This window comes from Zonotrichia albicollis, chromosome 32 (assembly GCF_047830755.1).
Source record: "Zonotrichia albicollis isolate bZonAlb1 chromosome 32, bZonAlb1.hap1, whole genome shotgun sequence".
NCBI classification, from domain to species: domain Eukaryota; kingdom Metazoa; phylum Chordata; class Aves; order Passeriformes; family Passerellidae; genus Zonotrichia; species Zonotrichia albicollis.
This window is the reverse complement of record NC_133850.1, coordinates 2249071-2276771: the sequence shown is the minus strand read 5'-3', so window position 1 is coordinate 2276771 and position 27701 is coordinate 2249071. Positions and strand designations below refer to the sequence as shown.

The 27701-nt window shown below is 47.7% G+C and overlaps 1 protein-coding gene across 16 annotated transcripts in view; it reads left to right on the top strand.

Moving 5' to 3' along the window:
* Positions 1-27701, top strand: part of EVI5L (ecotropic viral integration site 5 like) — a 69524-nt gene that overhangs the window by 1113 nt on the left and 40710 nt on the right. For 12 of the 16 annotated variants that reach the window (XM_074530219.1, XM_074530220.1, XM_074530221.1 and 9 more), the window contains exons 2-4: positions 6591-6699; positions 18230-18419; positions 24588-24812. In XM_074530219.1, the coding sequence (XP_074386320.1) occupies positions 6599-6699; positions 18230-18419; positions 24588-24812 (516 nt within the window). In that variant the 5' untranslated portion in view covers positions 6591-6598. Of the gene's footprint in view, positions 1-6590; positions 6700-8172; positions 8226-9679; positions 9733-18229; positions 18420-24587; positions 24813-26509; positions 26591-27701 lie in introns of those variants that run through there. The other 4 variants (XM_074530217.1, XM_074530218.1, XM_074530225.1 and 1 more) reach the window with 4 other exon arrangements.

Sequence of the window (27701 nt, the reverse complement as noted above, 5' to 3'; positions counted from 1 at the left end):
CCATTTTTGAGGGGGTTTGAGGGCCCACCCCCATTTTAGGAGGTTTGAGATCACCCCATTTTTGTGGGGTCAAGCCCATTTTAGGGGGGTTGGGGTCACTTTCATTTTTGGGGGGATTTGGGATCACCCCATTTTAGGGGCTTTGGGCTCACCCCATTTTTGAGGGGTCACCCACATTTTAGGGGGTTTGGGGTCACCACATTTTTGGGGTTTTTTTGCCTGACCCCCCTTTGTGGGGTTTTTAGGGTCCCCCCATTTTGGGGATTTGGGGTCACCCCCATTTTAGGGGATTTGGATTGATCCGCCTCTGTTGGGGGATTTGGGATCACCCCATTTTTGGGGGGGTCTTGGTCTGACCCCCTCATTTTTGAGGGTTTGGGGTTTTTTGGGGGTTTTTATTTTTTGGGTTCAAACTCCCCTTTATGGTTTTTCTTTTTTTTTTTATTTTTTTTGGGGGTGAGTTGGGTTTTTAGGGGTTTTTGGGGTTTCAATGGGGGATTTTGGGGCCAAAAAGTCCAATTTTGGAAATGAAATGTGGGATTTTGGCATGAAACTTGAAATTTTGGGGCCGCAACGGGAATTTCTGATGCTGGAATGTCAAATTTTGTTGCCAAAATGTGGGATTTTGGGCTGAAATGTCAATTTTGGGGGCAGAAATGTCACATTTTAAGGCTGCATTGTGGGATTTTGGTGCCAAAATGTCAATTTTTGGGCTGAAATATGGAATTTTAGGGCCAAAATGTGAATTTTTGGTGCTGATTTTGTATTTTTCATTCTTCAATGGGAATTTTTATGCTGAAATTTGAATTGCTGCTGCTGCAATATGAATTTTTGATACCAAAATGTGAATTTTTGTACCTAAAATGTGAATTTCTGATACCGAATGTGAATTTCCAGTGCCACATTTCTGTTCCTAAATGTGAACTTTTGCTGCCAAAATGGGAATTTCTGTTCCTAAATGTGAATTTTGATGCCAAAATGGGAATTTTGATACCAAAAAGTGAATTTCTGATGCCAAAATTTGAATTTCTGTTCCTTAATGTAAGTTTTTGATGCCAAAATGTGAATTTCTGTTCCTTAATGTGAATTTTGGTACCAATTTTTCAGGCTACAATGGGAATTTTTGATGCCAAAATTTGAATTTTTGCTTCTGAAATGTGAATTTCTGATACTAAAATGTGAATTTTGATGCCAAAATGTGAATTTGTGATGCTGCAATGTGAATTTCTGATGCCAAAATGTGAATTTCTGTTCCTAAATGTGAATTTCTGATGCCAAAATGTGAATTTTGATCCCAAAATGTGAATTTCTGCTGCTGAAATGTGAATTTTGATCCCAAAATGTGAATTTCTGATACCAAATGTGAATTTCCAGTGCCACATTTCTGTTCCTAAATGTGAACTTTTGATGCCAAAATGGGAATTTCTGTTCCTAAATGTGAATTTTCAGGGCCTCAATGTGAATTTTGGTACCAATTTTTAAGGCTGCAATGGGAATTTTGATACCAAAATGGGAATTTTGACACCTAAATGTGAATTTTGATGCTAAAATGTGAATTTCCGCTGCCAAAATGTGAATGTCTGATGCCAAAATTTGAATTTCTGTTTCTAAACGTGAATTTTGATACCTAAATGTGAATTTCTGATACCGAATGTGAATTTCCAGTGCCACAATGTGAATTTCTGTTCCTAAATGTGAATTTCTGATGCCAAAATGGGAATTTTGACACCTAAATGTGAATTTTTGCTGCCAAAATGTGAATTTCTGTTTCTAAATGCGAATTTTGATCCCAAAATGTGAATTTCTGATACCGAATGTGAATTTCCAGTGCCACATTTCTGTTCCTAAATGTGAACTTTTGATGCTGCAATGGGAATTGCTGTTCCAAAATTTGAATTTTTGCTTCTGAAATGTGAATTTTTGATACTAAAATGTGAATTTTTGTTCCTAAATGTGAATTTCTGCTGCCAAAATGTGAAGTTTTGTAGCTAAAATGTGAATTTCTGATGCCAAAATGTGAATTTCTGTTCCAGAATGTGAAATTTGATACCTAAATGGGAATTTCTGTTCCTTAATGTGAATTTCGGTACCAATTTTTCAGGCTGCAATGGGAATTTCTGATGCCAAAATGGGAATTTCTGTTTCTAAACGTGAATTTTGATGCCAAAATGTGAATTTCTGATACTAAAATGTGAATTTTGATACCAAAAAGTGAATTTCTACTGCTGAAATGTGAATTTCTGCTACCAAAATGTGAATTTCTGCTGCTGAAATGTGAATTCCCAGTGCCACAATGGGAATTTCTGTTCCTAAATGGGAATTTTGATGCCAAAATGGGAATTTCTGGTACCTAAATGTGAATTTGTGATACTGCAATGTGAATTTCTGTTCCTAAGTGTGAATTTTTGGACCTAAAATGTGAATTTTGATACCAAAATGTGAATTTCTGATACCGAATGTGAATTTCCAGTGCCACATTTCTGTTCCTAAATGTGAACTTTTGATGCCAAAATGGGAATTTTGATACCAAAAAGTGAATTTCTGATGCCAAAATGTGAATTTGTGTTCCTAAATGTGAATTTCTGATACCAAAAAGTGAATTTCTGATACCAAATGTGAATTTCTGTTTCTAAATGTGAACTTTTGATGCCAAAATGGGAATTTCTGCTGCCAAAAAGTGAAGTTTTGTAGCTAAAATGTGAATTTCTGATACCAAAATGTGAATTTTTGCTGCTGAATTGTGAATTTCTGATGCCTAAATGTGAATTTCTGATACCAAAATGTGAATTTTGATGCCAAAATGGGAATTTCTGGTACCTAAATGTGAATTTCTGTTCCTAAATGTGAATTTCTGATGCCAAAATGTGAATTTTGATCCCAAAATGTGAATTTCTGTTTCTAAATGTGAATTTCCAGTGCCACATTTCTGTTCCTAAATGTGAACTTTTGATGTCAAAATGGGAATTTCTGATACCAAAATGTCAATTTCTGATGCCAAAATGGGAATTTCTGCTGCTGAAATGTGAATTCCCAGTGCCACAATGGGAATTTCTGTTCCTAAATGGGAATTTTGATGCCAAAATGGGAATTTCTGGTACCTAAATGTGAATTTCTGTTTCTAAATGTGAATCTTTGATACCTAAATGTGAATTTCTGCTGCCAAAATGTGAATTTTGATACCAAAAAGTGAATTTCTACTGCTGAAATGTGAATTTCTGCTGCCAAAATGTGAAGTTTTGTAGCTTAAATGTGAATTTCTGAGACCAAAATGTGAATTTTTGTACCTGAAATGTGAATTTTTGATGCCAAAATGTGAATTTCTATTTCTAAATGTGAATTTTGATGCCTAAATGTGAATTTCCAGTGCCACATTTCTGTTCCTAAATGGGAATTTTGATGCCAAAATGGGAATTTCTGTTCCTAAATGTGAATTTGTGATACTGCAATGTGAATTTCTGCTACCAAAATGTGAATTTCTGCTACCAAAATGTGAATTTTTGATACCAAAATGTGAATTTCTGATACTGAATGTGAATTTCCAGTGCCACATTTCTGTTCCTAAATGTGAATTTTGATGCCAAAATGGGAATTTCTGTTCCTAAATGTGAATTTGTGATACTGCAATGTGAATTTCTGCTACCAAAATGTGAATTTCTGATGCCAAAATGTGAATTTCTGCTGCCAAAATGTGAAGTTTTGTACCTAAAATGTGAATTCCTGATACCAAAATGTGAATTTCTGATGCCAAAATGTGAATTTCTGCTGCCAAAATGTGAAGTTTTGTACCTAAAATGTGAATTTTGATGCCAAAATGTGAATTTGTGATGCTGCAATGTGAATTTCTGATGCCAAAATGGGAATTTCTGTACCAATTTTTCAGGCTGCAATGGGAATTTTTGATGCCAAAATTTGAATTTTTGCTCCCGAAATGTGAATTTGTGATGCTGCAATGGGAATTTCTGGTGCAAAAATGGGAATTTCTGTTCCTAAATGTGAATTTCTGCTGCTGAAATGTGAATTTTGATGCCAAAATATGAATTTTGATACCTAAATGTGAATTTTGACACCTGAATGTGAATTCCCAGTGCCACATTTCTGTTCCTAAATGAGAATTTTGATGCCAAGATGGGAATTTCTGGTACTTAAATGTGAATTTCTGTTTCTAAATGTGAATTTTGATACCAAAATGTGAATTTCTGATGCCAAAATGTGAATTTCTGATGCTGCAATGGGAATTTCTGTTCCAAAATTTGAATTTTTGCTTCTGAAATGTGAATTTCTGATACTAAAATGTGAATTTCTGATGCCAAAATGTGAATTTCTGATGCCAAAAAGTGAATTTTGATATCAAAATGTGAATTTCTGATACCGAATGTGAATTTCCAGTGCCACATTTCTGTTCCTAAATGTGAACTTTTGATGCCAAAATGGGAATTTCTGTTCCTGAATGTGAATTTTCAGGGCCTCAATGGGAATTTCTGTTCCTAACAGTGAATTTTGGTACCAATTTTTCAGGCTGCAATGGGAATTTTGATGCCAAAATGTGAATTTTGACACCTAAATGTGAATTTCTGCTGCTGAAATGTGGATCTTTGATACCAAAATGTGAACTTCTGCTGCTGCAATGGGAATTTTCGATGCCAAAATTTGAATTTTTGCTTCGGAAATGGGAATTTCTGATACTAAAATGTGAATTTTGATGCTAAAACCTGAATTTTTGTTCCTAAATGTGAATTTCTGATACCAAAATGTCAATTTCTGATGCCTAAATGTGAATTTCTGTTCCTTAATGTGAATTTTGGTACCAATTTTTAAGGCTGCAATGGGAATTTTGATACCAAAATGTGAATTTTGATGCTAAAATGTGAATTTTTGCTGCTGAAATGTGAATTTTGATTCCAAAATTTGAATTTCTGTTTCTAAACGTGAATTTTGATACCTAAATGTGAATTTCTGATACCGAATGTGAATTTCCAGTGCCACATTTCTGTTCCTTAATGTAAGTTTTTGATCCCAAAATGTGAATTTCTGTTCCTAAGTGTGAATTTCGGTACCAATTTTTCAGGCTGCAATGGGAGTTTTTGATGCCAAAATTTGAATTTTTGCTTCCGAAATGTGAATTTGTGATGCCAAAATGGGAATTTTTGTACCTAAAATGTGAATTTCTGATACCGAATGTGAATTTCCAGTGCCACATTTCTGTTCCTAAATGGGAATTTTGATGCCAAAATGGGAATTTCTGTTCCAGAATGTGAATTTTTGCTTCTGAAATGTGAATTTCTGATACTAAAATGTGAATTTTTGTTCCTAAATGTGAATTTCTGCTGCCAAAATGTGAAGTTTTGTAGCTAAAATGTGAATTTCTGATGCCAAAATGTGAATTTCTGTTCCAGAATGTGAATTTTGATACCTAAATGGGAATTTCTGATACCGAATGTGAATTTCCAGTGCCACATTTCTGTTCCTAAATGTGAACTTTGATGCCAAAATGGGAATTTTGATACCAAAAAGTGATTTTCTGATGCCAAAATTTGAATTTCTGTTCCTTAGTGTAAGTTTTTGATGCCAAAATGTGAATTTCGGTACCAGTTTTTCAGGCTGCAATGGGAATTTTTGATGCCAAAATGTGAATTTTTGCTTCCGAAATGTGAATTTGTGCTGCTGCAATGGGAATTTCTGTTCCTAAATGTGAATTTCTGATACCGAATGTGAATTTCTGTTTCTAAATGTGAATCTTTGATACCTAAATGTGAATTTCTGCTGCCAAAATGTGAATTTCTGTTCCTTAATGTGAATTTTCAGGGCCTCAATGGGAATTTCGGTACCAATTTTTAAGGCTGCAATGGGAATTTTGATGCCAAAATGTGAATTTTGACACCTAAATGTGAATTTCTGATGCCAAAATGTGAATTTCTGTTCCTAAATGTGAATTTCGGTACCAATTTTTCAGGCTGCAATGGGAATTTTTGATGCCAAAATGTGAATTTTTGCTTCCGAAATGTGAATTTCTGCTGCTGAAATGTGAATTTCCAGTGCCACATTTCTGTTCCTAAATGTGAACTTTTGATGCCAAAATGGGAATTTTCAGGGCCTCAATGGGAATTTTGGTACCAATTTTTAAGGCTGCCATGTGAATTTTGATCCCAAAATGTGAATTTGTGTTCCTAAATGTGAATTTCTGGTGCCAAAATGTGAATTTTGATACCAAAAAGTGAAGTTTTGTACCTAAAATGTGAATTTTGATCCCAAAATGTGAATTTCTGATACCGAATGTGAATTTCCAGTGCCACATTTCTGTTCCTAAATGTGAACTTGTGATGCTGCAATGGGAATTTCTGTTCCAAAATTTGAATTTTTGCTTCTGAAATGTGAATTTCTGATACCGAATGTGAGTTTCCAGTGCCACAATGTGAATTTTGAAACCAAAATGTGAAGTTTTGTAGCTAAAATGTGAATTTCTGCTACCAAAATGTGAATTTGTGTTCCTAACTGTGAATTTCTGCTACCAAAATGTGAATTTGTGTTCCTAACTGTGAATTTCTGCTGCTGAAATGTGACTTTTGCTCCCAAACGGTGCCTTTGTGTCCCAGGTAGGGCCATGGATTCCCCCGAGGTTCCCGCGGGCGCCCCCCGGGCGGGGCCGGAGCCGCTGAGCCCGGACGAGAGGGAGCTGCTGGCCAAGCTCGAGGAGCAGAACCGGTGAGGATAAACTGATTTATTGGGGAAATGGGATATCTGGGGATGCTCAGCTGCTGGCCAAGCTGGAGGAGCAGAACCGGTGAGGGATAAACTGAATTTAGTGATTTCTGTTCTTTATTGGGGCTGAAAATGGGATATCTGGGGATGCTGCAGCTGCTGGCCAAGCTGGAGGAGCAGAACCGGTGAGAATAAACTGATTTATTGGGGAAATGGGATATCTGGGGATGCTGCAGCTGCTGGCCAAGCTCGAGGAGCAGAACCGGTGAGAATAAACTGAATTTATTCATTTATATTGGGGAAAATGGGATATCTGGGGATGCTGCAGCTGCTGGCCAAGCTGGAGGAGCAGAACCGGTGAGGGATAAACTGATTTATTGGTTTAGAGCTTTTCTTGGGGTAAAATTGGGATTGGAATCCATCTCAAGTTTCTCAGGTGGGGCTGGGGGAGTGTCTCCAGTTTTAGGCTCATTTTTGGGGAAAATATCTCCATTTTTGGGGTCGTTTTGGGGAAAATATTTCCACTTTTAGGCTCATTTTTGGAGTCATTTTCGGGGAAAATATTTCCATTTTTGGGGTTGTTTTGGGGAAAGTATTTCCATTTTTGGGGGAAAATATTTCCATTTTTAGGCTGTTTTTTGGGGAAAATATTTCCATTTTTAGGCTCATTTTTGGGGTCATTTTTGGGGAAAATATCTCAATTTTTGGGGTCATTTTTTGGGATAATATCTTCATTTTTAGGCTCATTTTTGGGGATAATATCTTCGGTTTTGGGGATAATATTTCCATTTTTGGGGTCATTTGGGAGAAAATAGTTCCATTTTTAGGCTCATTTTTGGGGATAATATCTCCAATTTTGGGGTTGTTTTGGGAAAAATATCTCCATTTTTGGAGTCATTTTTGGGGAAAATATCTCCATTTTTGGGGTCATTTTTGGGGAAAATATTTCCATTATTAGGGTTGTTTTTGGGGAAAATATCTCCAATTTTGGGGTCATTTTTGGGGATAATATCTCCATTTTTGGGGTCATTTTTGGGAAAATATTTCCTTTTTTAGGATCATTTTGGGGAAAATATCTCCATTTTTAGGCTCTTTTTTGGGGAAATATTTCCATTTTTGGGGTCGTTTTGGGGAAAATATTTCCATTTTTGGAGTCATTTTTGGGGAAAATATCTCCATTTTTGGGGTTGTTTTGGGGATAATATCTCCATTTTTAGGCCCATTTTTGGGAAAATATCTCCATTTTTGGAGTCATCTTGGGGGCAATATTTCCATTTTTGTGGTGAATATTTCCATTTTTGAGGTGAGTATTTCCATTTTGGGATGAATATCTCAGTTTTTGGGGCTATTATTTCCATTTTTGGGGTGAATATTTCCATTTTTGGGGAGAATATTTCCATTTTTGAGATGAATATTTCCATTTTGGGATGAATATCTCCGTTTTTGGGGTTATTATTTCCATTTTTGGGGGAAATATTTGGATTTTTGGCGATGCTGCAGCTGCTGGCCAAGCTGGAGGAGCAGAACCGGTGAGGGATAAACTGATTTTATTGGTTTCTGTTCTTCATTGGGGAAAATGGGACTGGAACCCATCTCAGGTGGGGCTGGGGAAAATATCTCAATATTTGGGGTCATTTCGGGGAAAATATCTCCATTTTTTGGGGAAAATATTTCCATTTTTAGGCTCATTTTTGGGGAAAATATCTCCAATTTTGGGGTCGTTTTTGGGGATAATATCTCCATTTTTGGGGTTATTTTTGGGCAAATATTTCCATTTTTGGGGTGGTTTTGGGGAAAATATTTCCATTTTTGGGCTCATTTTTGGGGAAAATGTCTCCATTTTTGGGGTTGTTTTTTGGGAAAATATCTCCATTTTTGGGGTGGTTTTGGGGGAAATATTTCCATTTTTAGGGTCATTTTTGGGGATAATATCCCCATTTTTGGGGTTAGTTTTGGGTGAAATATCTCCATTTTTGGGGTCGTTTTGGGGAAAATAGTTCCATTTTTGGGGTCATTTTTGGGGTCGTTTTGGGGGAAATATTTCCACTTTTAGGCTCATTTTTGGAGTCATTTTTGGGGAAAATATTTCCATTTTTGGGGTCGTTTTGGGGAAAATAGTTCAATTTTTAGGCTCATTTTCGGGGATAATATCTTCATTTTTGGGGTCATTTTTGGGGAAAGTATTTCCATTTTAGGGGGAAAATATTTCCATTTTTAGGGTCTTTTTTGGGAAAAATATCTCCATTTTTGGGGTTGTTTTTTGGGAAAATATCTCCATTTTTGGGGTGGTTTTGGGAAAATATTTCCATTTTTAGGGTCAATTTGGGGAAAATATTTCCATTTTTAGGCACATTTTTGGGGAAATGTCTCCAATTTTGGGCTCATTTTGGATGGAATATCTTCATTTTTTGGGGTCATTTTTGGGGAAAATATCTCCATTTTTAGGGTCGTTTTTGGGAAAATATCTCCATTTTTGCGGTGGTTTTGGGAAAATATTTCCATTTTTAGGGTCATTTTTGGGGATAATATCTCCATTTTTGGGGTTAGTTTTGGGGGAAATACCTCCATTTTTGGGCTCATTTTTGGGGATAATATCTCCATTTTTAGGCTCATTTTTGGGGAAAATATCTCCATTTTTGGGGAAAATATCTCCATTTTTGGCTCATCCATTTTTGGGGTTGTTTTGGGGAAATATCTCCATTTTTGGGGTGGTTTTGGGAAAATATTTCCATTTTTAGGGTCACTTTTGGGGATAATATCTCCATTTTTGGGGTCATTTTTGGGGAAAATATCTTCATTTTTGAGGTCATTTTGGATGGAATATCTTCATTTTTTGGGGTCATTTTAGAGAAAATATTTCCATTTTTGGAGTGGTTTTGGGGGAAATATTTCCATTTTTGGGGATAGTATTTTCATTTTTGAGGTGAGTATTTCCATTTTTGGGAGGAATATTTCCATTTTTGGGTGGATTTATCTCCACTTTTGGGGATATTTGGCGATGCTGCAGCTGCTGGCCAAGCTCAAGGAGCAGAACCGGTGAGAATTGAACGGATTTTATTGGTTTCTGTTCTTTATTGGGGGAAAATGGGATTGGAACCCATCTCAGCTGGGGCTGGGGGAATGGCTTCATTGTTGGGTAGATTTATCTCCATTTTTGGGGAAAATATTTCCATTTCTAGGCTCATTTTTGGGGAAAATATCTCCAATTTAGGCTCATTTTTGGGGATAATATCTCCAATTTTGGGGTCGTTTTTGGGGAAAATATCTCCATTTTTGGGGTCGTTTTTGGGGATAATATCTCCATTTTTGGGGTAATTTTTGGGAAAATATTTCCACTTTTAGGCTCATTTTTGGAGTAATTTCTGGGGAAAATATTTCCATTTTTGGGGAAAATATTTCCACTTTTAGGCTCATTTTTGGAGTAATTTCTGGGGAAAATATTTCCATTTTTGGGGAAAATATTTCCATTTTTAGGCTCATTTTTGGGGATAATATCTCCATTTTTGGGGTTAGTTTTGGGGGAAATACCTCCATTTTTAGGGTTATTTTTGGGCAAATATTTCCATTTTTGGGGTCATTTTTTGGGCAAATATTTCCATTTTTGGGGTCATTTTTTGGGAAAATATCTCCATTTTTGAGGTGGTTTTGGGGGAAATATCTCCATTTTTGGGGTAATTTTTGGGAAAATATTTCCGGTTTTGGGGTCATTTTTGGGGAAAATATTTCCATTTTTGGGGTCTTTTTTGGGGGAAATATCTCCATTTTTGGGGGAAATATTTCCACTTTTAGGCTCATTTTTGGAGTCATTTTTGGGGAAAATATTTCCATTTTTGGGGTCGTTTTGGGGAAAATAGTTCAATTTTTAGGCTCATTTTCGGGGATAATATCTTCATTTTTGGGGTCATTTTTGGGGAAAGTATTTCCATTTTTGGGGGAAAATATTTCCATTTTTAGGGTCTTTTTTGGAAAAATATCTCCATTTTTGGGGTTGTTTTTTGGGAAAATATCTCCATTTTGGGGTGGTTTTGGGAAAATATTTCCATTTTTGGGGTCATTTTTGGGAAAATATTTCCATTTTTAGGGTCATTTTTGGGGAAAATGTCTCCATTTTTGGGCTCATTTTGGATGGAATATCTTCATTTTTTGGGGTCATTTTTGGGGAAAATATCTCCATTTTTAGGCTCATTTTTGGGGATAATATCTCCATTTTTGGGGTCATTTTGGGGGATAATATCTCCATTTTTGGGGTCATTTTGGGGAAAATATTTCCATTTTTAGGGTCATTTTGGGGGATAATATCTCCATTTTTGGGGTCGTTTTTGGCGATAATATCTCCATTTTTGGGGTCATTTTTGGGGAAAATATCTCCATTTTTAGGCTCTTTTTTGAGGAAAATATCTCCATTTTTGGGGTCATTTTGGGGAAAATATCTCCATTTTTGGGGTTATTTTTGGACAAATATTTCCATTTTTGGGGGAAAATATTTCCATTTTTAGGTTCGTTTTTGGGGAAAATATCTCCATTTTTGGTTCACTCCCACCTCCTTTGGGCACATTTTGGGTCACTTTTGGGTCATTTTTGGATCAGTTTTGGTTCCATTTTGGGTCCCTCTCTCCAGGTCAGTTTTGTGTCACTGCCACCTCCTCTGTGCCCATTTTGTGCCCATTTTGTGCCCATTTTGTGCCCAGTTTGTGCCAAGTTTGGGTGGGTTTTGGGTCTCTCTCTCCAGGTCAGTTTTGTGCCACTGCCACCTGCTCTGTGCCCATTTTGTGTCACTGCCACCTGCTCTGTGCCCATTTTGGGTCACTGCCACCTGCTCTGTGCCCATTTTGTGCCCGTTCTGTGCCCTTTTTGTGCCCATTTTGTGCCCATTTTGGGTGGGTTTTGGGTCACTCTCTCCAGGTTAGCTTTGGGTCACTCCCATCTCCTTTGGGCACATTTTGGGTCAGCTCTGGGTCAGTTCTGGATCAGTTTTGGTTCCATTATGGGTCCTTCTCTGCAGGTCAGTTTTGTGTCACTGCCACCTCCTCTGTGCCCATTTTGTGCCCAGATTGTGCCCATTTTGGGTGGGTTTTGGGTCACTCTCTCCAGGTTAGCTTTGGGTCACTCCCAGCTCCTCTGGGAACATTTTGGGTCAGTTCTGGGTCAGTTCTGGGACAGTTTTGGGTCAGTTCTGAGTCAGTTTTGGGTCAGTTTTTGGTCTCTCTCTAGGTCAGTTTTGTGTCACTGCCACCTCCTCTGTGCCCATTTTGTGCCCAGTTTGTGCCCATTTTGGGTGGGTTTTGGGTCACTCTCTCCAGGTGTGGTTTGAGTCACTCCCACCTCCTTTGGGCACATTTTGTGCCCAGTTTGTGCCCATTTTGTGTCAATTTTGGGTCCCTCTCTCCAGGTTAGGTTTGGGTCACTGCCACCTCCTTTGAGCACATTTTGGGTCAGTTTTGGATCAGTTTTGGTTCCATTTTGGGTCCCTCTCTCCAGGTCAGTTTTGTGTCACTGCCACCTCCTCTGTGCCCATTTTGTGCCCATTTTGGGTGAATTTTGGGCCATTTTGGGTGAATTTTGGGTGGGTTTTGGGCCACTCTCTCCAGGTTAGGTTTGGGTCACTCCCATCTCCTTTGGGCACATTTTGGGTCAGTTTTGGGTCAGTTCTGGATCAGTTTTGGTTCCATTTTGGGTTCCTCTCTCCAGGTCAGTTCTGTGTCACTCCCACCTTCTCTGTGCCCATTTTGTGCCCATTTTGTGCCCAGTTTGGGTGGGTTTTTGGCCAGTTTGGGTGATTTGTGCCCGATTTCCCCCTCCCCAGGCTGCTGGAGGCCGACTCCAAGTCGATGCGCTCGGTGAACGGCTCTGGGCGCAACAGCGGCTCCAGCTCCTTGTGTCACTGCCACCTGCTCTGTGCCCATTGTGTGTCACTGCCACCTGCTCTGTGCCCATTGTGTGTCACTGCCACCTGCTCTGTGCCCATTGTGTGTCACTGCCACCTGCTCTGTGCCCATTGTGTGTCACTGCCACCTGCTCTGTGCCCATTGTGTGTCACTGCCACCTGCTCTGTGCCCATTGTGTGTCACTGCCACCTGCTCTGTGCCCATTGTGTGTCACTGCCACCTGCTCTGTGCCCAGTTTGTGTCACTGCCACCTGCTCTGTGCCCAGTTTGTGTCACTGCCACCTGCTCTGTGCCCATTGTGTGTCACTGCCGCCTGCTCTGTGCCCATTTTGTGTCACTGCCACCTGCTCTGTGCCCAGTTTGTGTCACTGCCACCTGCTCTGTGCCCAGTTTGTGTCACTGCCACCTGCTCTGTGCCCATTTTGTGCCAAATTTGTGCCCTTTTTGTGCCCATTTTGGGTGGGTTTTGGGTCTCTCTCTCCAGGTTAGCTTTGGGTCCCTCCCACCTCCTCTGGGAACATTTTGGGTCAGTTTTGGGTCAGTTCTGAGTCAGTTTTGGATCTTTTTTGGGTCCCTCTCTCCAGGTCAGTTTTGTGTCACTGCCACCTGCTCTGTGCCCATTTTGTGCCCATTTTGTGCCCATTTTGGGTGGGTTTTGGGTCACTCTCTCCAGGTTAGGTTTGGGTCATTTGGGCACATTTTGGGTCACTTCTGGGTCATTTTTGGATCAGTTTTGGGTCAGTTCTGGGTCCCTCTCTCCAGGTCAGTTTTGTGTTACTGCCACCTCCTCTGTGCCCATTTTGTGCCAAATTTGTGCCCATTTTGTGCCAAGTTTGGGTGGGTTTTGGGTCACTCTCTCCAGGTTAGGTTTGGGTCATTTGGGCACATTTTGGGTCACTTCTGGGTCATTTTTGGATCAGTTTTGGGTCAGCTCTGGGTCTCTCTCTCCAGGTCAGTTTTGTGTCACTGCCATCTCCTTTGTGCCCAGTTTGTGCCCATTTTGGGTGGGTTTTGAGCCACTCTCTCCAGGTTAGGTTTGGGTCATTTGGGCATATTTTGGGTCACTTCTGGGTCACTTTGGGGTCACTTTTGGGTCTCTCTCTCCAGGTCAGCTTTGAGCCAACTCTGCCATCTCTGGGCACATTTTGGGTCAATTTTGGGTGCCTTTGGGGTCACTTTTGGGTCACTCTCTCCAGGTCAGCTTTGGGCCAATTTCACCCTCTCTGGGCACATTTTGGGTCAGCTCTGGGTCAGTTTTGGGTTGTTCCCACCTGCCCTGGGCCCATTTTGGGTCACTCCCACCTCCTTTGGGCACATTTGGGCACATTTTGGGTCATTTTTGGATCTCTTTTGGGTCCCTCTCTCCAGGTCAGTTTTGTGTCACTGCCACCTGCTCTGTGCCTGTTTTGTGCCCATTTTGGGTGGGTTTTGGGTCACTCTCTCCAGGTTAGGTTTGGGTCACTCCCAGCTCCTTTGGGCACTTTTTGGGTCAGTTTTGGGTCAGTTCTGAGTCACTTTTGGATCAATTTTGGGTCTCTCTCTCCAGGTCAGTTTTGTGTCACTCCCACCTGCTCTGTGCCCATTTTGTGCCCATTTTGGGTGAGTTTAGGATCATTTTCTCCCCTCCCCAGGCTGCTGGAGGCCGACTCCAAGTCGATGCGCTCGGTGAACGGCTCCCGGCGCAACAGCGGCTCCAGCTCCTTGTGTCACTGCCACCTGCTCTGTGCCCATTTTGTGTCACTGCCACCTGCTCTGTGCCCATTTTGTGCCATTTTGTGCCATTTTGTGCCCAGTTTGTGCCCATTTTGGGTGGGTTTTGGGCCATTTTGGGTGAATTTTGGGCCATTTTCTCCCCTCCCAGGCTGCTGGAGGCCGACTCCAAGTCGATGCGCTCGGTGAACGGCTCTGGGTGCAACAGCGGCTCCAGCTCCTTGTGCCACTGCCACCTGCTCTGTGCCCATTTTGTGTCACTGCCACCTGCTCTGTGCCCAGTTTGTGCCCATTCTGTGCCCATTTTGTGCCCAGTTTGGGTGGGTTTTTGGCCAGTTTGGGTGATTTGTGCCCGATTTCCCCCTCCCCAGGCTGCTGGAGGCCGACTCCAAGTCGATGCGCTCGGTGAACGGCTCTGGGTGCAACAGCGGCTCCAGCTCCTTGTGTCACTGCCACCTGCTCTGTGCCCAGTTTGTGTCACTGCCACCTGCTCTGTGCCCATTTTGTGTCACTGCCACCTGCTCTGTGCCCATTTTGTGCCAAATTTGTGCCCTTTTTGTGCCCATTTTGGGTGGGTTTTGGGTCTCTCTCTCCAGGTTAGCTTTGGGTCCCTCCCACCTCCTCTGGGAACATTTTGGGTCAGTTTTGGGTCAGTTCTGAGTCAGTTTTGGATCTTTTTTGGGTCCCTCTCTCCAGGTCAGTTTTGTGTCACTGCCACCTGCTCTGTGCCCATTTTGTGCCCATTTTGTGCCCATTTTGGGTGGGTTTTGGGTCACTCTCTCCAGGTTAGGTTTGGGTCATTTGGGCACATTTTGGGTCACTTCTGGGTCATTTTTGGATCAGTTTTGGGTCAGCTCTGGGTCTCTCTCTCCAGGTCAGTTTTGTGTCACTGCCATCTCCTTTGTGCCCAGTTTGTGCCCATTTTGGGTGGGTTTTGAGCCACTCTCTCCAGGTTAGGTTTGGGTCATTTGGGCATATTTTGGGTCACTTCTGGGTCACTTTGGGGTCACTTTTGGGTCTCTCTCTCCAGGTCAGCTTTGAGCCAACTCTGCCATCTCTGGGCACATTTTGGGTCAATTTTGGGTGCCTTTGGGGTCACTTTTGGGTCACTCTCTCCAGGTCAGCTTTGGGCCAATTTCACCCTCTCTGGGCACATTTTGGGTCAGCTCTGGGTCAGTTTTGGGTTGTTCCCACCTGCCCTGGGCCCATTTTGGGTCACTCCCACCTCCTTTGGGCACATTTGGGCACATTTTGGGTCATTTTTGGATCTCTTTTGGGTCCCTCTCTCCAGGTCAGTTTTGTGTCACTGCCACCTGCTCTGTGCCTGTTTTGTGCCCATTTTGGGTGGGTTTTGGGTCACTCTCTCCAGGTTAGGTTTGGGTCACTCCCAGCTCCTTTGGGCACTTTTTGGGTCAGTTTTGGGTCAGTTCTGAGTCACTTTTGGATCAATTTTGGGTCTCTCTCTCCAGGTCAGTTTTGTGTCACTCCCACCTGCTCTGTGCCCATTTTGTGCCCATTTTGGGTGAGTTTAGGATCATTTTCTCCCCTCCCCAGGCTGCTGGAGGCCGACTCCAAGTCGATGCGCTCGGGGGACGGCTCTGGGTGCAACAGCGGCTCCAGCTCCTTGTGTCACTGCCACCTGCTCTGTGCCCATTTTGTGTCACTGCCACCTGCTCTGTGCCCATTTTGTGCCATTTTGTGCCATTTTGTGCCCAGTTTGTGCCCATTTTGGGTGGGTTTTGGGCCATTTTGGGTGAATTTTGGGCCATTTTCTCCCCTCCCAGGCTGCTGGAGGCCGACTCCAAGTCGATGCGCTCGGTGAACGGCTCTGGGTGCAACAGCGGCTCCAGCTCCTTGTGCCACTGCCACCTGCTCTGTGCCCATTTTGTGTCACTGCCACCTGCTCTGTGCCCAGTTTGTGCCCATTCTGTGCCCATTTTGTGCCCAGTTTGGGTGAATTTTGGGCCATTTTGTCCCTCCCAGGCTGCTGGAGGCCGACTCCAAGTCGATGCGCTCGCGGTGCAACAGCGGCTGCAGCTCCTTGTGTCACTGCCACCTGCTCTGTGCCCATTTTGTGCCCATTTTGGGTGAATTCTGCCCCATTTCTCCCCCCCAGGCTGCTGGAGGCCGACTCCAAGTCGATGCGCTCGGTGAACGGCTCTGGGTGCAACAGCGGCTCCAGCTCCTTGTGTCACTGCCACCTGCTCTGTGCCCATTGTGTGTCACTGCCACCTGCTCTGTGCCCATTGTGTGTCACTGCCACCTGCTCTGTGCCCATTTTGTGTCACTGCCACCTGCTCTGTGCCCATTTTGTGCCCATTTTGTGCCCATTTTGTGCCCATTTTGGGTGGGTTTTGGGTCTCTCTCTCCTGGTTAGGTTTGGGTCACTCCCAGCTCCTTTGGGCACATTTTGGGTCAGTTTTGGATCAGTTTTGGTTCCATTTTGGGTCCCTCTCTCCAGGTCAGTTTTGTGTCACTCCCACCTGCCCTGGGCACATTTTGGGTCAGTTCTGAGTCAGTTCTGGGTCATTTCTAGGTCCCTCTCTCCAGGTCAGTTTTGTGTCACTGCCACCTGCTCTGTGCCCATTTTGTGCCCATTTTGGGTGAATTTTGGGCCATTTTGGGTGAATTTTGGGTGGGTTTTGGGTCACTCTCTCCAGGTTAGCTTTGGGTCACTCCCAGCTCCTTTGGGCACATTTTGGGTCAGTTTTGGGTCAGTTCTGAGTCACTTTTGGATCAATTTTGGGTCTCTCTCTCCAGGTCAGGTTTGTGTCACTGCCAGCTGCTCTGTGCCCATTTTGTGTCACTGCCACCTGCTCTGTGCCCATTTTGTGTCACTGCCACCTGCTCTGTGCCCATTTTGTGCCCAGTTTGGGTGAATTCTGCCCCATTTCTCCCTCCCCAGGCTGCTGGAGGCCGACTCCAAGTCGATGCGCTCGGTGAACGGCTCTGGGTGCAACAGCGGCTCCAGCTCCTTGTGTCACTGCCACCTGCTCTGTGCCCATTGTGTGTCACTGCCACCTGCTCTGTGCCCATTTTGTGCCAAATTTGTGCCCTTTTTGTGCCCATTTTGGGTGGGTTTTGGGTCACTCTCTCCAGGTTAGGTTTGGGTCATTTGGGCACATTTTGGGTCACTTCTGGTTCATTTTTGGATCAGTTCTGGGTCAGTTTTTGGTCCCTCTCTCCAGGTCAGTTTTGTGTCACTGCCACCACCTCTGTGCCCATTTTGTGCCCATTTGGGGTGAATTTTGGGCCATTTTGTCCCCCCCCAGGCTGCTGGAGGCCGACTCCAAGTCGATGCGCTCGGGGGACGGCTCTGGGTGCAACAGCGGCTCCAGCTCCTTGTGTCACTGCCACCTGCTCTGTGCCCATTTTGTGTCACTGCCACCTGCTCTGTGCCCATTTTGTGTCACTGCCGCCTGCTCTGTGCCCAGTTTGTGTCACTGCCACCTGCTCTGTGCCCATTGTGTGTCACTGCCGCCTGCTCTGTGCCCATTTTGTGTCACTCCCACCTGCTCTGTGCCCAGTTTGTGCCCAATTTGTGCCCAGTTTGGGTGGGTTTTGGGTCACTCTCTCCAGGTTAGGTTTGGGTCACTGCCAGCTCCTATGGGCACATTTTGGGTCAGTTCTGGGTCAGTTCTGGGTCCCTCTCTCCAGGTCAGTTTTGTGTCACTGCCACCTGCTCTGTGCCCATTTTGTGCCCAGTTTGGGTGGGTTTTAGGTCTCTCTCTCCAGGTTAGGTTTGGGTCATTTGGGCACATTTTGGGTCACTTCTGGGTCATTTTTGGATCAGTTTTGGTTCTGTTTTGGGTCCCTCTCTCCAGGTCAGTTTTGTGTCACTCCCACCTGCTCTGTGCCCATTTTGTGCCCATTTTGTGCCCATTTTGGGTGGGTTTTGGGTCATTTTGGGTGATTTGTGCCCGGTTTCTCCCCCCCAGGCTGCTGGAGGCCGACTCCAAGTCGATGCGCTCGGTGAACGGCTCCCGGCGCAACAGCGGCTCCTCGCTGGTGTCCAGCTCGTCGGCCTCGTCCAACCTGAGCCACCTGGAGGAGGACACCTGGATCCTCTGGGGCCGCATCGTCAACGAGTGGGACGAGTGGAGGAAGAAGAAGGAGAAGCTGCTCAAGGTGGGCCTTGGGCTGGAATGGTCCAATTCCTGGGGTTTGGGGGGGGTTTGTCCAGTGGGAGGAGTTTTGGGGTGGAATTCTCCAATTTGTTGGGTTTTGGGCTGGGTTTGTCCAGTGGGAGGAGTTTTGGGGTGGAATTGTCCAATTTGATGGGTTTTGAGGTGAGTTTGTCCAATTCCTTGGCTTTGGGGTGGAATTGTCCAATGGGAGGAGTTTTGGGGTGGAATTGTCCAGTTTGTTGGGGTTTGGGGTGGGTTTGTCCAATTTGTTGGGTTTTAAAGTGGAATTCTCCAATTTGTTGGGTTTTGAGGTGAGTTTGTCCAATTCCTTGGGTTTGGGGTGAAATTGTCCAATTCCTGGGGTTTGGGGTGAAATTGTCCAATTCCTTGGGTTTTGGGTGGGTTTCTCCAATGGGATGAGCTTTGGGATGGATTTTTGTCCAATTCCTTGGGTTTGGGGTGAAATTGTCCAATTCCTTGGGGTTTGAGGTGGGTTTGTCCAATGGGAGGAGTTTTGGGGTGGAATTCTCCAATTTGTTGGGTTTTGAGGTGAGTTTGTCCAATTCCTTGGGTTTGGGGTGGAATTGTCCAATTCCTTGGCTTTGGGGTGGGTTTGTCCAATGGGAGGAGTTTTGGGGTGGAATTCTCCAATTTGTTGGGTTTTGGGCTGGGTTTGTCCAGTGGGAGGAGTTTTGGGGTGGAATTGTCCAATTCCTTGGGGTTTTGGGTGGGTTTCTCCAATGGGATGAGCTTTGGGATGGATTTTTGTCCAATTCCTTGGGTTTGAGGTGGGTTTGTCCAATTCCTTGGGGTTTGGGGTAGGTTTGTCCAGTGGGAGGAGTTTTGGGGTGGAATTCTCCAATTTGATGGGTTTTGAGATGAGTTTGTCCAAATCCTTGGGGTTTGTGGTGGAATTGTCCAATTCCTTGGGTTTTGGGTGGGTTTCTCCAATGGGATGAGTTTTGGGGTGGGTTTGTCCAGTTTGTTGGGTGTTGGGGTGGATTTGTCTCATAGGATGAGTTTTGGGGTTAAATTGTCCAATTTGTTGGGTCTTGGGGTGGGTTTGTCCAGTTCCTTGGGTTTTGGATGGGTTTGTTGAGTGGGAGGAGTTTTGGGATGGATTTGTCCAATGTTTTGGGTTTTGGGGTGGATTTGTCCAGTTGGTTGTGTTTTGGGGTGGATTTGTCCAATGCGAGGAGTTTTGGGTGGCTTTCTCCAATGGGATGAGTTTTGAGGTTGATTTTTGTTCAATTTGTTGGGTTTTGGGGTGAAATTGTCCCATTTGTACTGTTTTGGGATGGATTTGTCCAGTTTGTTGTGTTTTGGGATGGATTTGTCCAATGGGATGAGTTTTGGGATGGATTTCTCTGATTTGTTCCATTTTGGGGTGGGTTTCTCCAGCAGGAGGACACGGCTGGGGTCCTGCTTTGACCACCCCATGTTCTGACCACGTTTGGGGTCACCCTGACCCCGCTGTCCCATTGTCCCCACTGTCCCCAATGTCCCATTGTCCCCACTGTCCCATTGTCCCATTGTCCCAGTGTCCCCAATGTCCCATTGTCCCCACTGTCCCATTGTCCCACTGTCCCATTGTCCCAATGTCCCATTGTCCCCACTGTCCCCACTGTCCCCATTGTCCCCACTGTCCCCAATGTCCCATTGTCCCCACTGTCCCCATTGTCCCATTGTCCCCATTGTCCCCACTGTCCCATTGTCCCCACTGTCCCATTGTCCCACTGTCCCATTGTCCCATTGTCCCCACTGTCCCCACTGTCCCATTGTCCCCATTGTCCCCACTGTCCCCAATGTCCCCATTGTCCCCATTGTCCCCAATGTCCCCAGTGTCCCCGTTGTCCCAGTGCCCCCATTATCCCCATTGTCCCCATTGTCCCCATTATCCCCATTATCCCCATTGTCCCCATAGTCCCATTGTCCCCACTGTCCCCATTGTCCCATTGTCCCACTGTCCCATTGTCCCCATTGTCCCACTGTCCCCATTGTCCCAATGTCCCCACTGTCCCATTGTCCCATTGTCCCATTGTCCCCAATGTCCCCACTGTCCCCACTGTCCCCATTGTCCCCACTGTCCCACTGTCCCCATTGTCCCCATTGTCCCCAATGTCCCCATTGTCCCCACTGTCCCCACTGTCCTCATTGTCCCACTGTCCCACTGTCCCATTGTCCCCATTGTCCCCATTGTCCCCATTGTCCCCACTGTCCCCACTGTCCCCATTGTCCCCATTGTCCCCATTGTCCCCATTGTCCCATTGTCCCCACTGTCCCCATTGTCCCCATTGTCCCACTGTCCCCACTGTCCCATTGTCCCCATTGTCCCACTGTCCCCACTGTCCCATTGTCCCCAATGTCCCCACTGTCCCATTGTCCCATTGTCCCATTGTCCCTATTGTCCCACTGTCCCCATTGTCCCATTGTCCCCATTGTCCCCATTGTCCCCACTGTCTCATTGTCCCACTGTCCCATTGTCCCACTGTCCCATTGTCCCCATTGTCCCATTGTCCCCACTGTACCCAATGTCCCATTGTCCCCAATGTCCCACTGCCCCATTGTCCCCACTGTCCCATTGTCCCCATTGTCCCCACTGTCCCCATTGTCCCCATTGTCCCACTGTCCCATTGTCCCCACTGTCCCCATTGTCCCCACTGTCCCACTGTCCCCACTGTCCCATTGTCCCCATTGTCCCCACTGTCCCACTGTCCCCACTGCCCCATTTTCCCCACTGTCCCATTGTCCCCATTGTCCCCATTGTCCCACTGTCCCCATTGTCCCACTGTCCCATTGTCCCCATTGTCCCCACTGTCCCCATTGTCCCCACTGTCCCACTGTCCCCACTGTCCCATTGTCCCCATTGTCCCCACTGTCCCCATTGTCCCCACTGTCCCACTGTCCCACTGTCCCACTGTCCCAGTGTCCCCACTGTCCCCATTGTCCCATTGTCCCATTGTCCCATTGTCCCATTGTCCCACTGTCCCACTGTCCCCATTGTCCCCATTGTCCCCACTGTCCCATTGTCCCCATTGTCTCCATTGTCCCAGTGTCCCCATTGTCCCCATTGTCCCCACTGTCCCCATTGTCCCCACTGTCCCATTGTCCCCTTGTCCCCATTGTCCCCATTGTCCCCACTGTCCCCATTGTCCCACTGTCCCATTGTCCCACTGTCCCATTGTCCCCATTGTCCCACTGTCCCCATTGTCCCCACTGTCCCCATTGTCCCACTGTCCCCATTGTCCCATTGTCCCATTGTCCCCATTGTCCCCACTGTCCCATTGTCCCACTGTCCCATTGTCCCAATGTCCCATTGTCCCCACTGTCCCCACTGTCCCCATTGTCCCCACTGTCCCATTGTCCCATTGTCCCAGTGTCCCCAATGTCCCATTGTCCCCACTGTCCCATTGTCCCACTGTCCCATTGTCCCAATGTCCCATTGTCCCCACTGTCCCCACTGTCCCCATTGTCCCCACTGTCCCCAATGTCCCATTGTCCCCACTGTCCCCATTGTCCCATTGTCCCCATTGTCCCCACTGTCCCATTGTCCCCACTGTCCCATTGTCCCACTGTCCCATTGTCCCATTGTCCCCACTGTCCCCACTGTCCCATTGTCCCCATTGTCCCCACTGTCCCCAATGTCCCCATTGTCCCCATTGTCCCCAATGTCCCCAGTGTCCCCACTGTCCCCAATGTCCCCAGTGTCCCCATTGTCCCCATTGTCCCCATTGTCCCCACTGTCCCCATTGTCCCATTGTCCCATTGTCCCACTGTCCCCATTGTCCCCATTGTCCCCATTGTCCCCATTGTCCCCAATGTCCCATTGTCCCCATTGTCCCCACTGTCCCCATTGTCCCCATTGTCCCCATTGTCCCACTGTCCCATTGTCCCCATTGTCCCCATTGTCCCCACTGTCCCCATTGTCCCACTGTCCCATTGTCCCCACTGTCCCCATTGTCCCCATTGTCCCATTGTCCCCATTATCCCCATTGTCCCCACTGTCCCCATTGTCCCCATTGTCCCCATTGTCCCCATTGTCCCATTGTCCCCACTGTCCCCACTGTCCCCATTGTCCCCACTGTCCCCATTGTCCCCATTGTCCCATTGTCCCCATTGTCCCCATTGTCCCACTGTCCCCATTGTCCCCATTGTCCCACTGTCCCCACTGTCCCATTGTCCCATTGTCCCCACTGTCCCCATTGTCCTCACTGTCCCCATTGTCCCCATTGTCCCACTGTCCCCATTGTCCCCACTGTCCCCACTGTCCCACTGTCCCCACTGTCCCCACTGTCCCCACTGTCCCATTGTCCCCATTGTCCCCACTGTCCCACTGTCCCCACTGTCCCCACTGTCCCCACTGTCCCCATTGTCCTCACTGCCCCCATTGTCCCCACTGTCCCCACTGTCCCCATTGTCCCATTGTCCCCACTGTCCCCAATGTCCCCATTGTCCCACTGTCCCCAATGTCCCACTGTCCCATTGTCCCCACTGTCCCCAATGTCCCCATTGTCCCATTGTCCCCAATGTCCCCAATGTCCCATTGTCCCATTGTCCCCACTGTCCCATTGTCCCATTGTCCCATTTTCCCCATTGTCCCCATTGTCCCCATTGTCCCATTGTCCCATTGTCCCCAATGTCCCATTGTCCCATTGTCCCCATTGTCCCCAATGTCCCATTGTCCCCACTGTCCCTATTGTCCCAGGGTCCCCATTGTCCCCAATGTCCCATTGTCCCATTGTCCCATTGTCCCCACTGTCCCATTGTCCCATTGTCCCATTTTCCCCATTGTCCCCATTGTCCCATTGTCCCATTGTCCCCACTGTCCCCACTGTCCCACTGTCCCCACTGTCCCATTGTCCCATTGTCCCCAATGTCCCCATTGTCCCCATTGTCCCCATTGTCCCCAATGTCCCCATTGTCCCCAATATCCCCATTGTCCCATTGTCCCCACTGTCCCCATTGTCCCCAGTAGCTGATCCAGAATGGGACCTTGCACCATTTCTGCTCCATTGTGTGGAGCAGCAGATTTGGGGACAGTGGCTTTGGGGACAATGAGATTGGGATCATTTTGAGGTCAATGGACGGACTTTGGGGTCCCATTTAGGATCACAATTAGGATTTTGGGGTGACGTTTAGGATCTCTTTTGCCAAGAGCTGATCCGAACGGGATCCCGCACCGTTTCTGCGCCATCGTGTGGAGCAGCAGGTTTGGGGACAGTGGCTTTGAGATGATGTTTGGGGTCAATGGGATCAGTTTGGGGTCACATTTAGGGTTTGGGGTCACATTTAGGATCCCATTTAGGGTTTGATATCACATTTAGGATTTCCCTGTTCCATGTAGGAGCTGATCCGGAAGGGGATCCCACCCCATTTCTGCTCCATCGTGTGGAGCGGCAGATTTGGGGACAATGGCTTTGGGGACATTGAGATTGGGATCATGTTTGGGGTCAATGGGGTGACTTTGGAGTCACATTTAGGATCAGATTTAGGGTTTGGGGTCACTTTTGAGGTTTTCTGTCCCATGTAGGAGCTGATCCGGAAGGGGATTCCGCACCATTTCCGCACCATCGTGTGGCAGCTGCTGTGCCCCGAGCACAGATCTGGGGTCAATGGGATAACTTTGGAGTCACATTTAGGATCAGATTTAGGTTTTTGGGGTCACATTTAGGGTTTCTCTGTCCCCAGGAGCTGATCCGGAAGGGGATCCCGCACCACTTCCGCGCCATCGTGTGGCAGCTGCTGTGCCCCGAGCACAGATCTGGGGTCATGTTTAGGATCAATGGGATAACTTTGGGGTCACATTTAGGATCACATTTGGGGTTTAAGGTCACATTTAGGGTTTCTCTCCCCCAGGAGCTGATCCGGAAGGGGATCCCGCACCACTTCCGCGCCATCGTGTGGCAGCTGCTGTGCCCTGAGCACAGATCTGGGGTCAATAGGATGACTTTGGGGTCACATTTAGGACCAGATTTAGGTTTTTGGGATCACATTTAGGGTTTCTCCCCCCAGGAGCTGATCCGGAAGGGGATCCCGCACCATTTCCGCGCCATCGTGTGGCAGCTGCTGTGCCCCGAGCACAGATCTGGGGTCAATGGGGTGACTTTAGGGTCACATTTAGGATCACATTTGGGGTTTAAGGTCACATTTAGGGTTTCCCTGTCCCCAGGAGCTGATCCGGAAGGGGATCCCGCACCACTTCCGCGCCATCGTGTGGCAGCTGCTGTGCAGCGCGGCCGAGCTGCCGCTCAAGGCTCAGTACTCGGAGCTGCTGCGCATGAGCTCCCCCTGCGAGCGCCTGATCCGGCGCGACATCGCCCGCACCTACCCCGAGCACGAGTTCTTCCGCGGCCAGGACAGCCTGGGCCAGGAGGTGCTCTTCAACGTCATGAAGGTGACACTGGGGACATGGGGACACCTGGGGACATGGGGACACTGCCAGGGGTGGGACAGGGCCAGGAGGGGCTCTTCAACGTCATGAAGGTGACACTGGGGACACCTGGGGACACCTGGGGACATGGGGACATGGGGACACTTGGGGACATGGATCTGGGGTGGGACAGGGCCAGGACAGCCTGGGCCAGGAGGTGCTCTTCAACGTCATGAAGGTGACACTGGGGACATGGGGACATGGGGACACCTGGGGACACTGCCAGGGGTGGGACAGGGCCAGGGATCTCAGGTGGGCCAGGAGGTGCTCTTCAACGTCATGAAGGTGACACGGCCTTGGGGACACCTGGGGACATGGGGACACCTGGGGACATGGATCTGGGGTGGGACAGGGCCAGGGATCTCAGGTGGGCCAGGAGGGGCTTTTCAACGTCATGAAGGTGACACTGGGGACATGGGGACATCTGGGGACATCTGGGGACACCTGGGGACATGGGGACATGGGGACACTGCCAGGGGTGGGACAGGGCCAGGAGGTGCTCTTCAACGTCATGAAGGTGACACTGGGGGCATGGGGACATGGGGACACCTGGGGACACCTGGGGACACCTGGGGACATGGGGACATGGATCTGGGGTGGGACAGGGCCAGGACAGCCTGGGCCAGGAGGTGCTCTTCAACGTCATGAAGGTGACACTGGGGACATGGGGACATCTGGGGACATGGATCTGGGGTGGGACAGGGCCAGGACAGCCTGGGCCAGGAGGGGCTCTTCAACGTCATGAAGGTGACACTGGGGACATGGGGACATCTGGGGACATGGATATGGGGTGGCACTGGGACAGGGACAGCCTGGGCCAGGAGGTGCTCTTCAACGTCATGAAGGTGACACTGGGGACGTGGGGACATGGGGACACTGCCAGGGGTGGGATAGGGACAGCCTGGGCCAGGAGGGGCTCTTCAACGTCATGAAGGTGACACTGGGGACACCTGGGGACACTGCCAGGGCTTGGGGACACATGGGGACATGGATCTGGGGTGGGACAGGGCCAGGACAGCCTGGGCCAGGAGGGGCTCTTCAACGTCATGAAGGTGACACTGGGGACACTTGGGGACACCTGGGGACACCTGGGGACACTGCCAGGGGTGGGACAGGGACAGGAGGGGCTCTTCAACGTCATGAAGGTGACACTGGGGACACTTGGGGACACCTGGGGACATGGGGACATTGCCAGGGGTGGGACAGGGCCAGGAGGGGCTCTTCAACGTCATGAAGGTGACACTGGGGACATGGGGACACCTGGGGACATGGGGACATGGGGACACCTGGGCACACCTGGGGACATGGATCTGGGGTGGGACAGGGCCAGGACAGCCTGGCCAGGAGGGGCTCTTCAACGTCAGGAAGGTGACACTGGGGACACCTGGGGACATGGGGACACTGCCAGGGGTGGGACAGGGACAGCCTGGGCCAGGAGGGGCTCTTCAACGTCATGAAGGTGACACTGGGGACACCTGGGGACATGGGGACACCTGGGGACATGGATCTGGGGTGGGACAGGGCCAGGAGGTGCTCTTCAATGTCATGAAGGTGACACTGGGGACACTGCCAGGGCTTGGGGACATGGGGACACCTGGGTCTGGGGTGGGACAGGGCCAGGAGGTGCTCTTCAATGTCATGAAGGTGACACTGGGGACATGGGGACACCTGGGGACATGGATCTGGGGTGGCACTGGGACAGGGACAGCCTGGGCCAGGAGGTGCTCTTCAACGTCATGAAGGTGACACTGGGGACATGGGGACATGGGGACACCTGGGGACATGGGGACATGGATCTGAGGTGGGACAGGGACAGCCGGGGCCAGGAGGTGCTCTTCAACGTCATGAAGGTGACACTGGTGACAGTAGGGTGACACAGGAACAGGAGGTGGCACAGAGGTGGCACAGAGGTGACGCTGGGGACACAGGGGTGACACGGGGTGGCACAGGAGGTGGCACAGGAGATGGCATAGAGGTGGCATTGAGGACACGGGTGGCGCAGGGACAGGGTGAGGTGACACAGGAGGTGGCATTGAGGACAGGGGTGGCACAGGGACAGAAGGTGGCACAGGAGGTGACACTGGGGACACAGGGGTGGCACAGGAGGTGACACTGGGGACACAGGGACAGGGTGAGATGGCACAGAGGTGACATTGGGGACACTGGGGTGACATGGGTGGCACAGGGTCAGGAGGTGGCACACAGGTGGCGGCACAGAAGTGACACTGGGGGCACTGGGGTGGCACAGAGGTGGCTCAGGTGACACACAGGTGAGACACAGGTGGCACACAGGTGGCACAGGTGGCACAGAGGTGACACACAGGTGGCACAGAGGTGACCCAGGTGACACAGGTGGCACACAGGGGTGGCACAGGTGGCCCAGGTGACTCAGGTGACACACAGGTGACACACAGGTGGCACACAGATGGCACAGGTGGCACAGGGGTGGCACACAGGTGGCACAGGGGTGGCACAGGTGACACACAGGTGGCACACAGGTGGCACACAGGTGGCACAGGGGTGACCCAGGTGACACACAGGTGGCACAGAGGTGACACACAGGTGGCACAGAGGTGACCCAGGTGACACAGGTGGCACACAGGGGTGGCACAGGTGGCCCAGGTGACTCAGGTGACACACAGGTGACACACAGGTGGCACACAGATGGCACAGGTGGCACAGGTGGCACACAGGTGACACAGGTGGCACACAGGTGGCACAGGGGTGGCACAGTGGTGACACACAGGTGGCACACAGGTGACACACAGGTGACACAGGTGGCACACAGGTGGCACAGGGGTGGCACAGGTGACCCAGGTGGCACACAGGTGGCACACAGGTGACACACAGGTG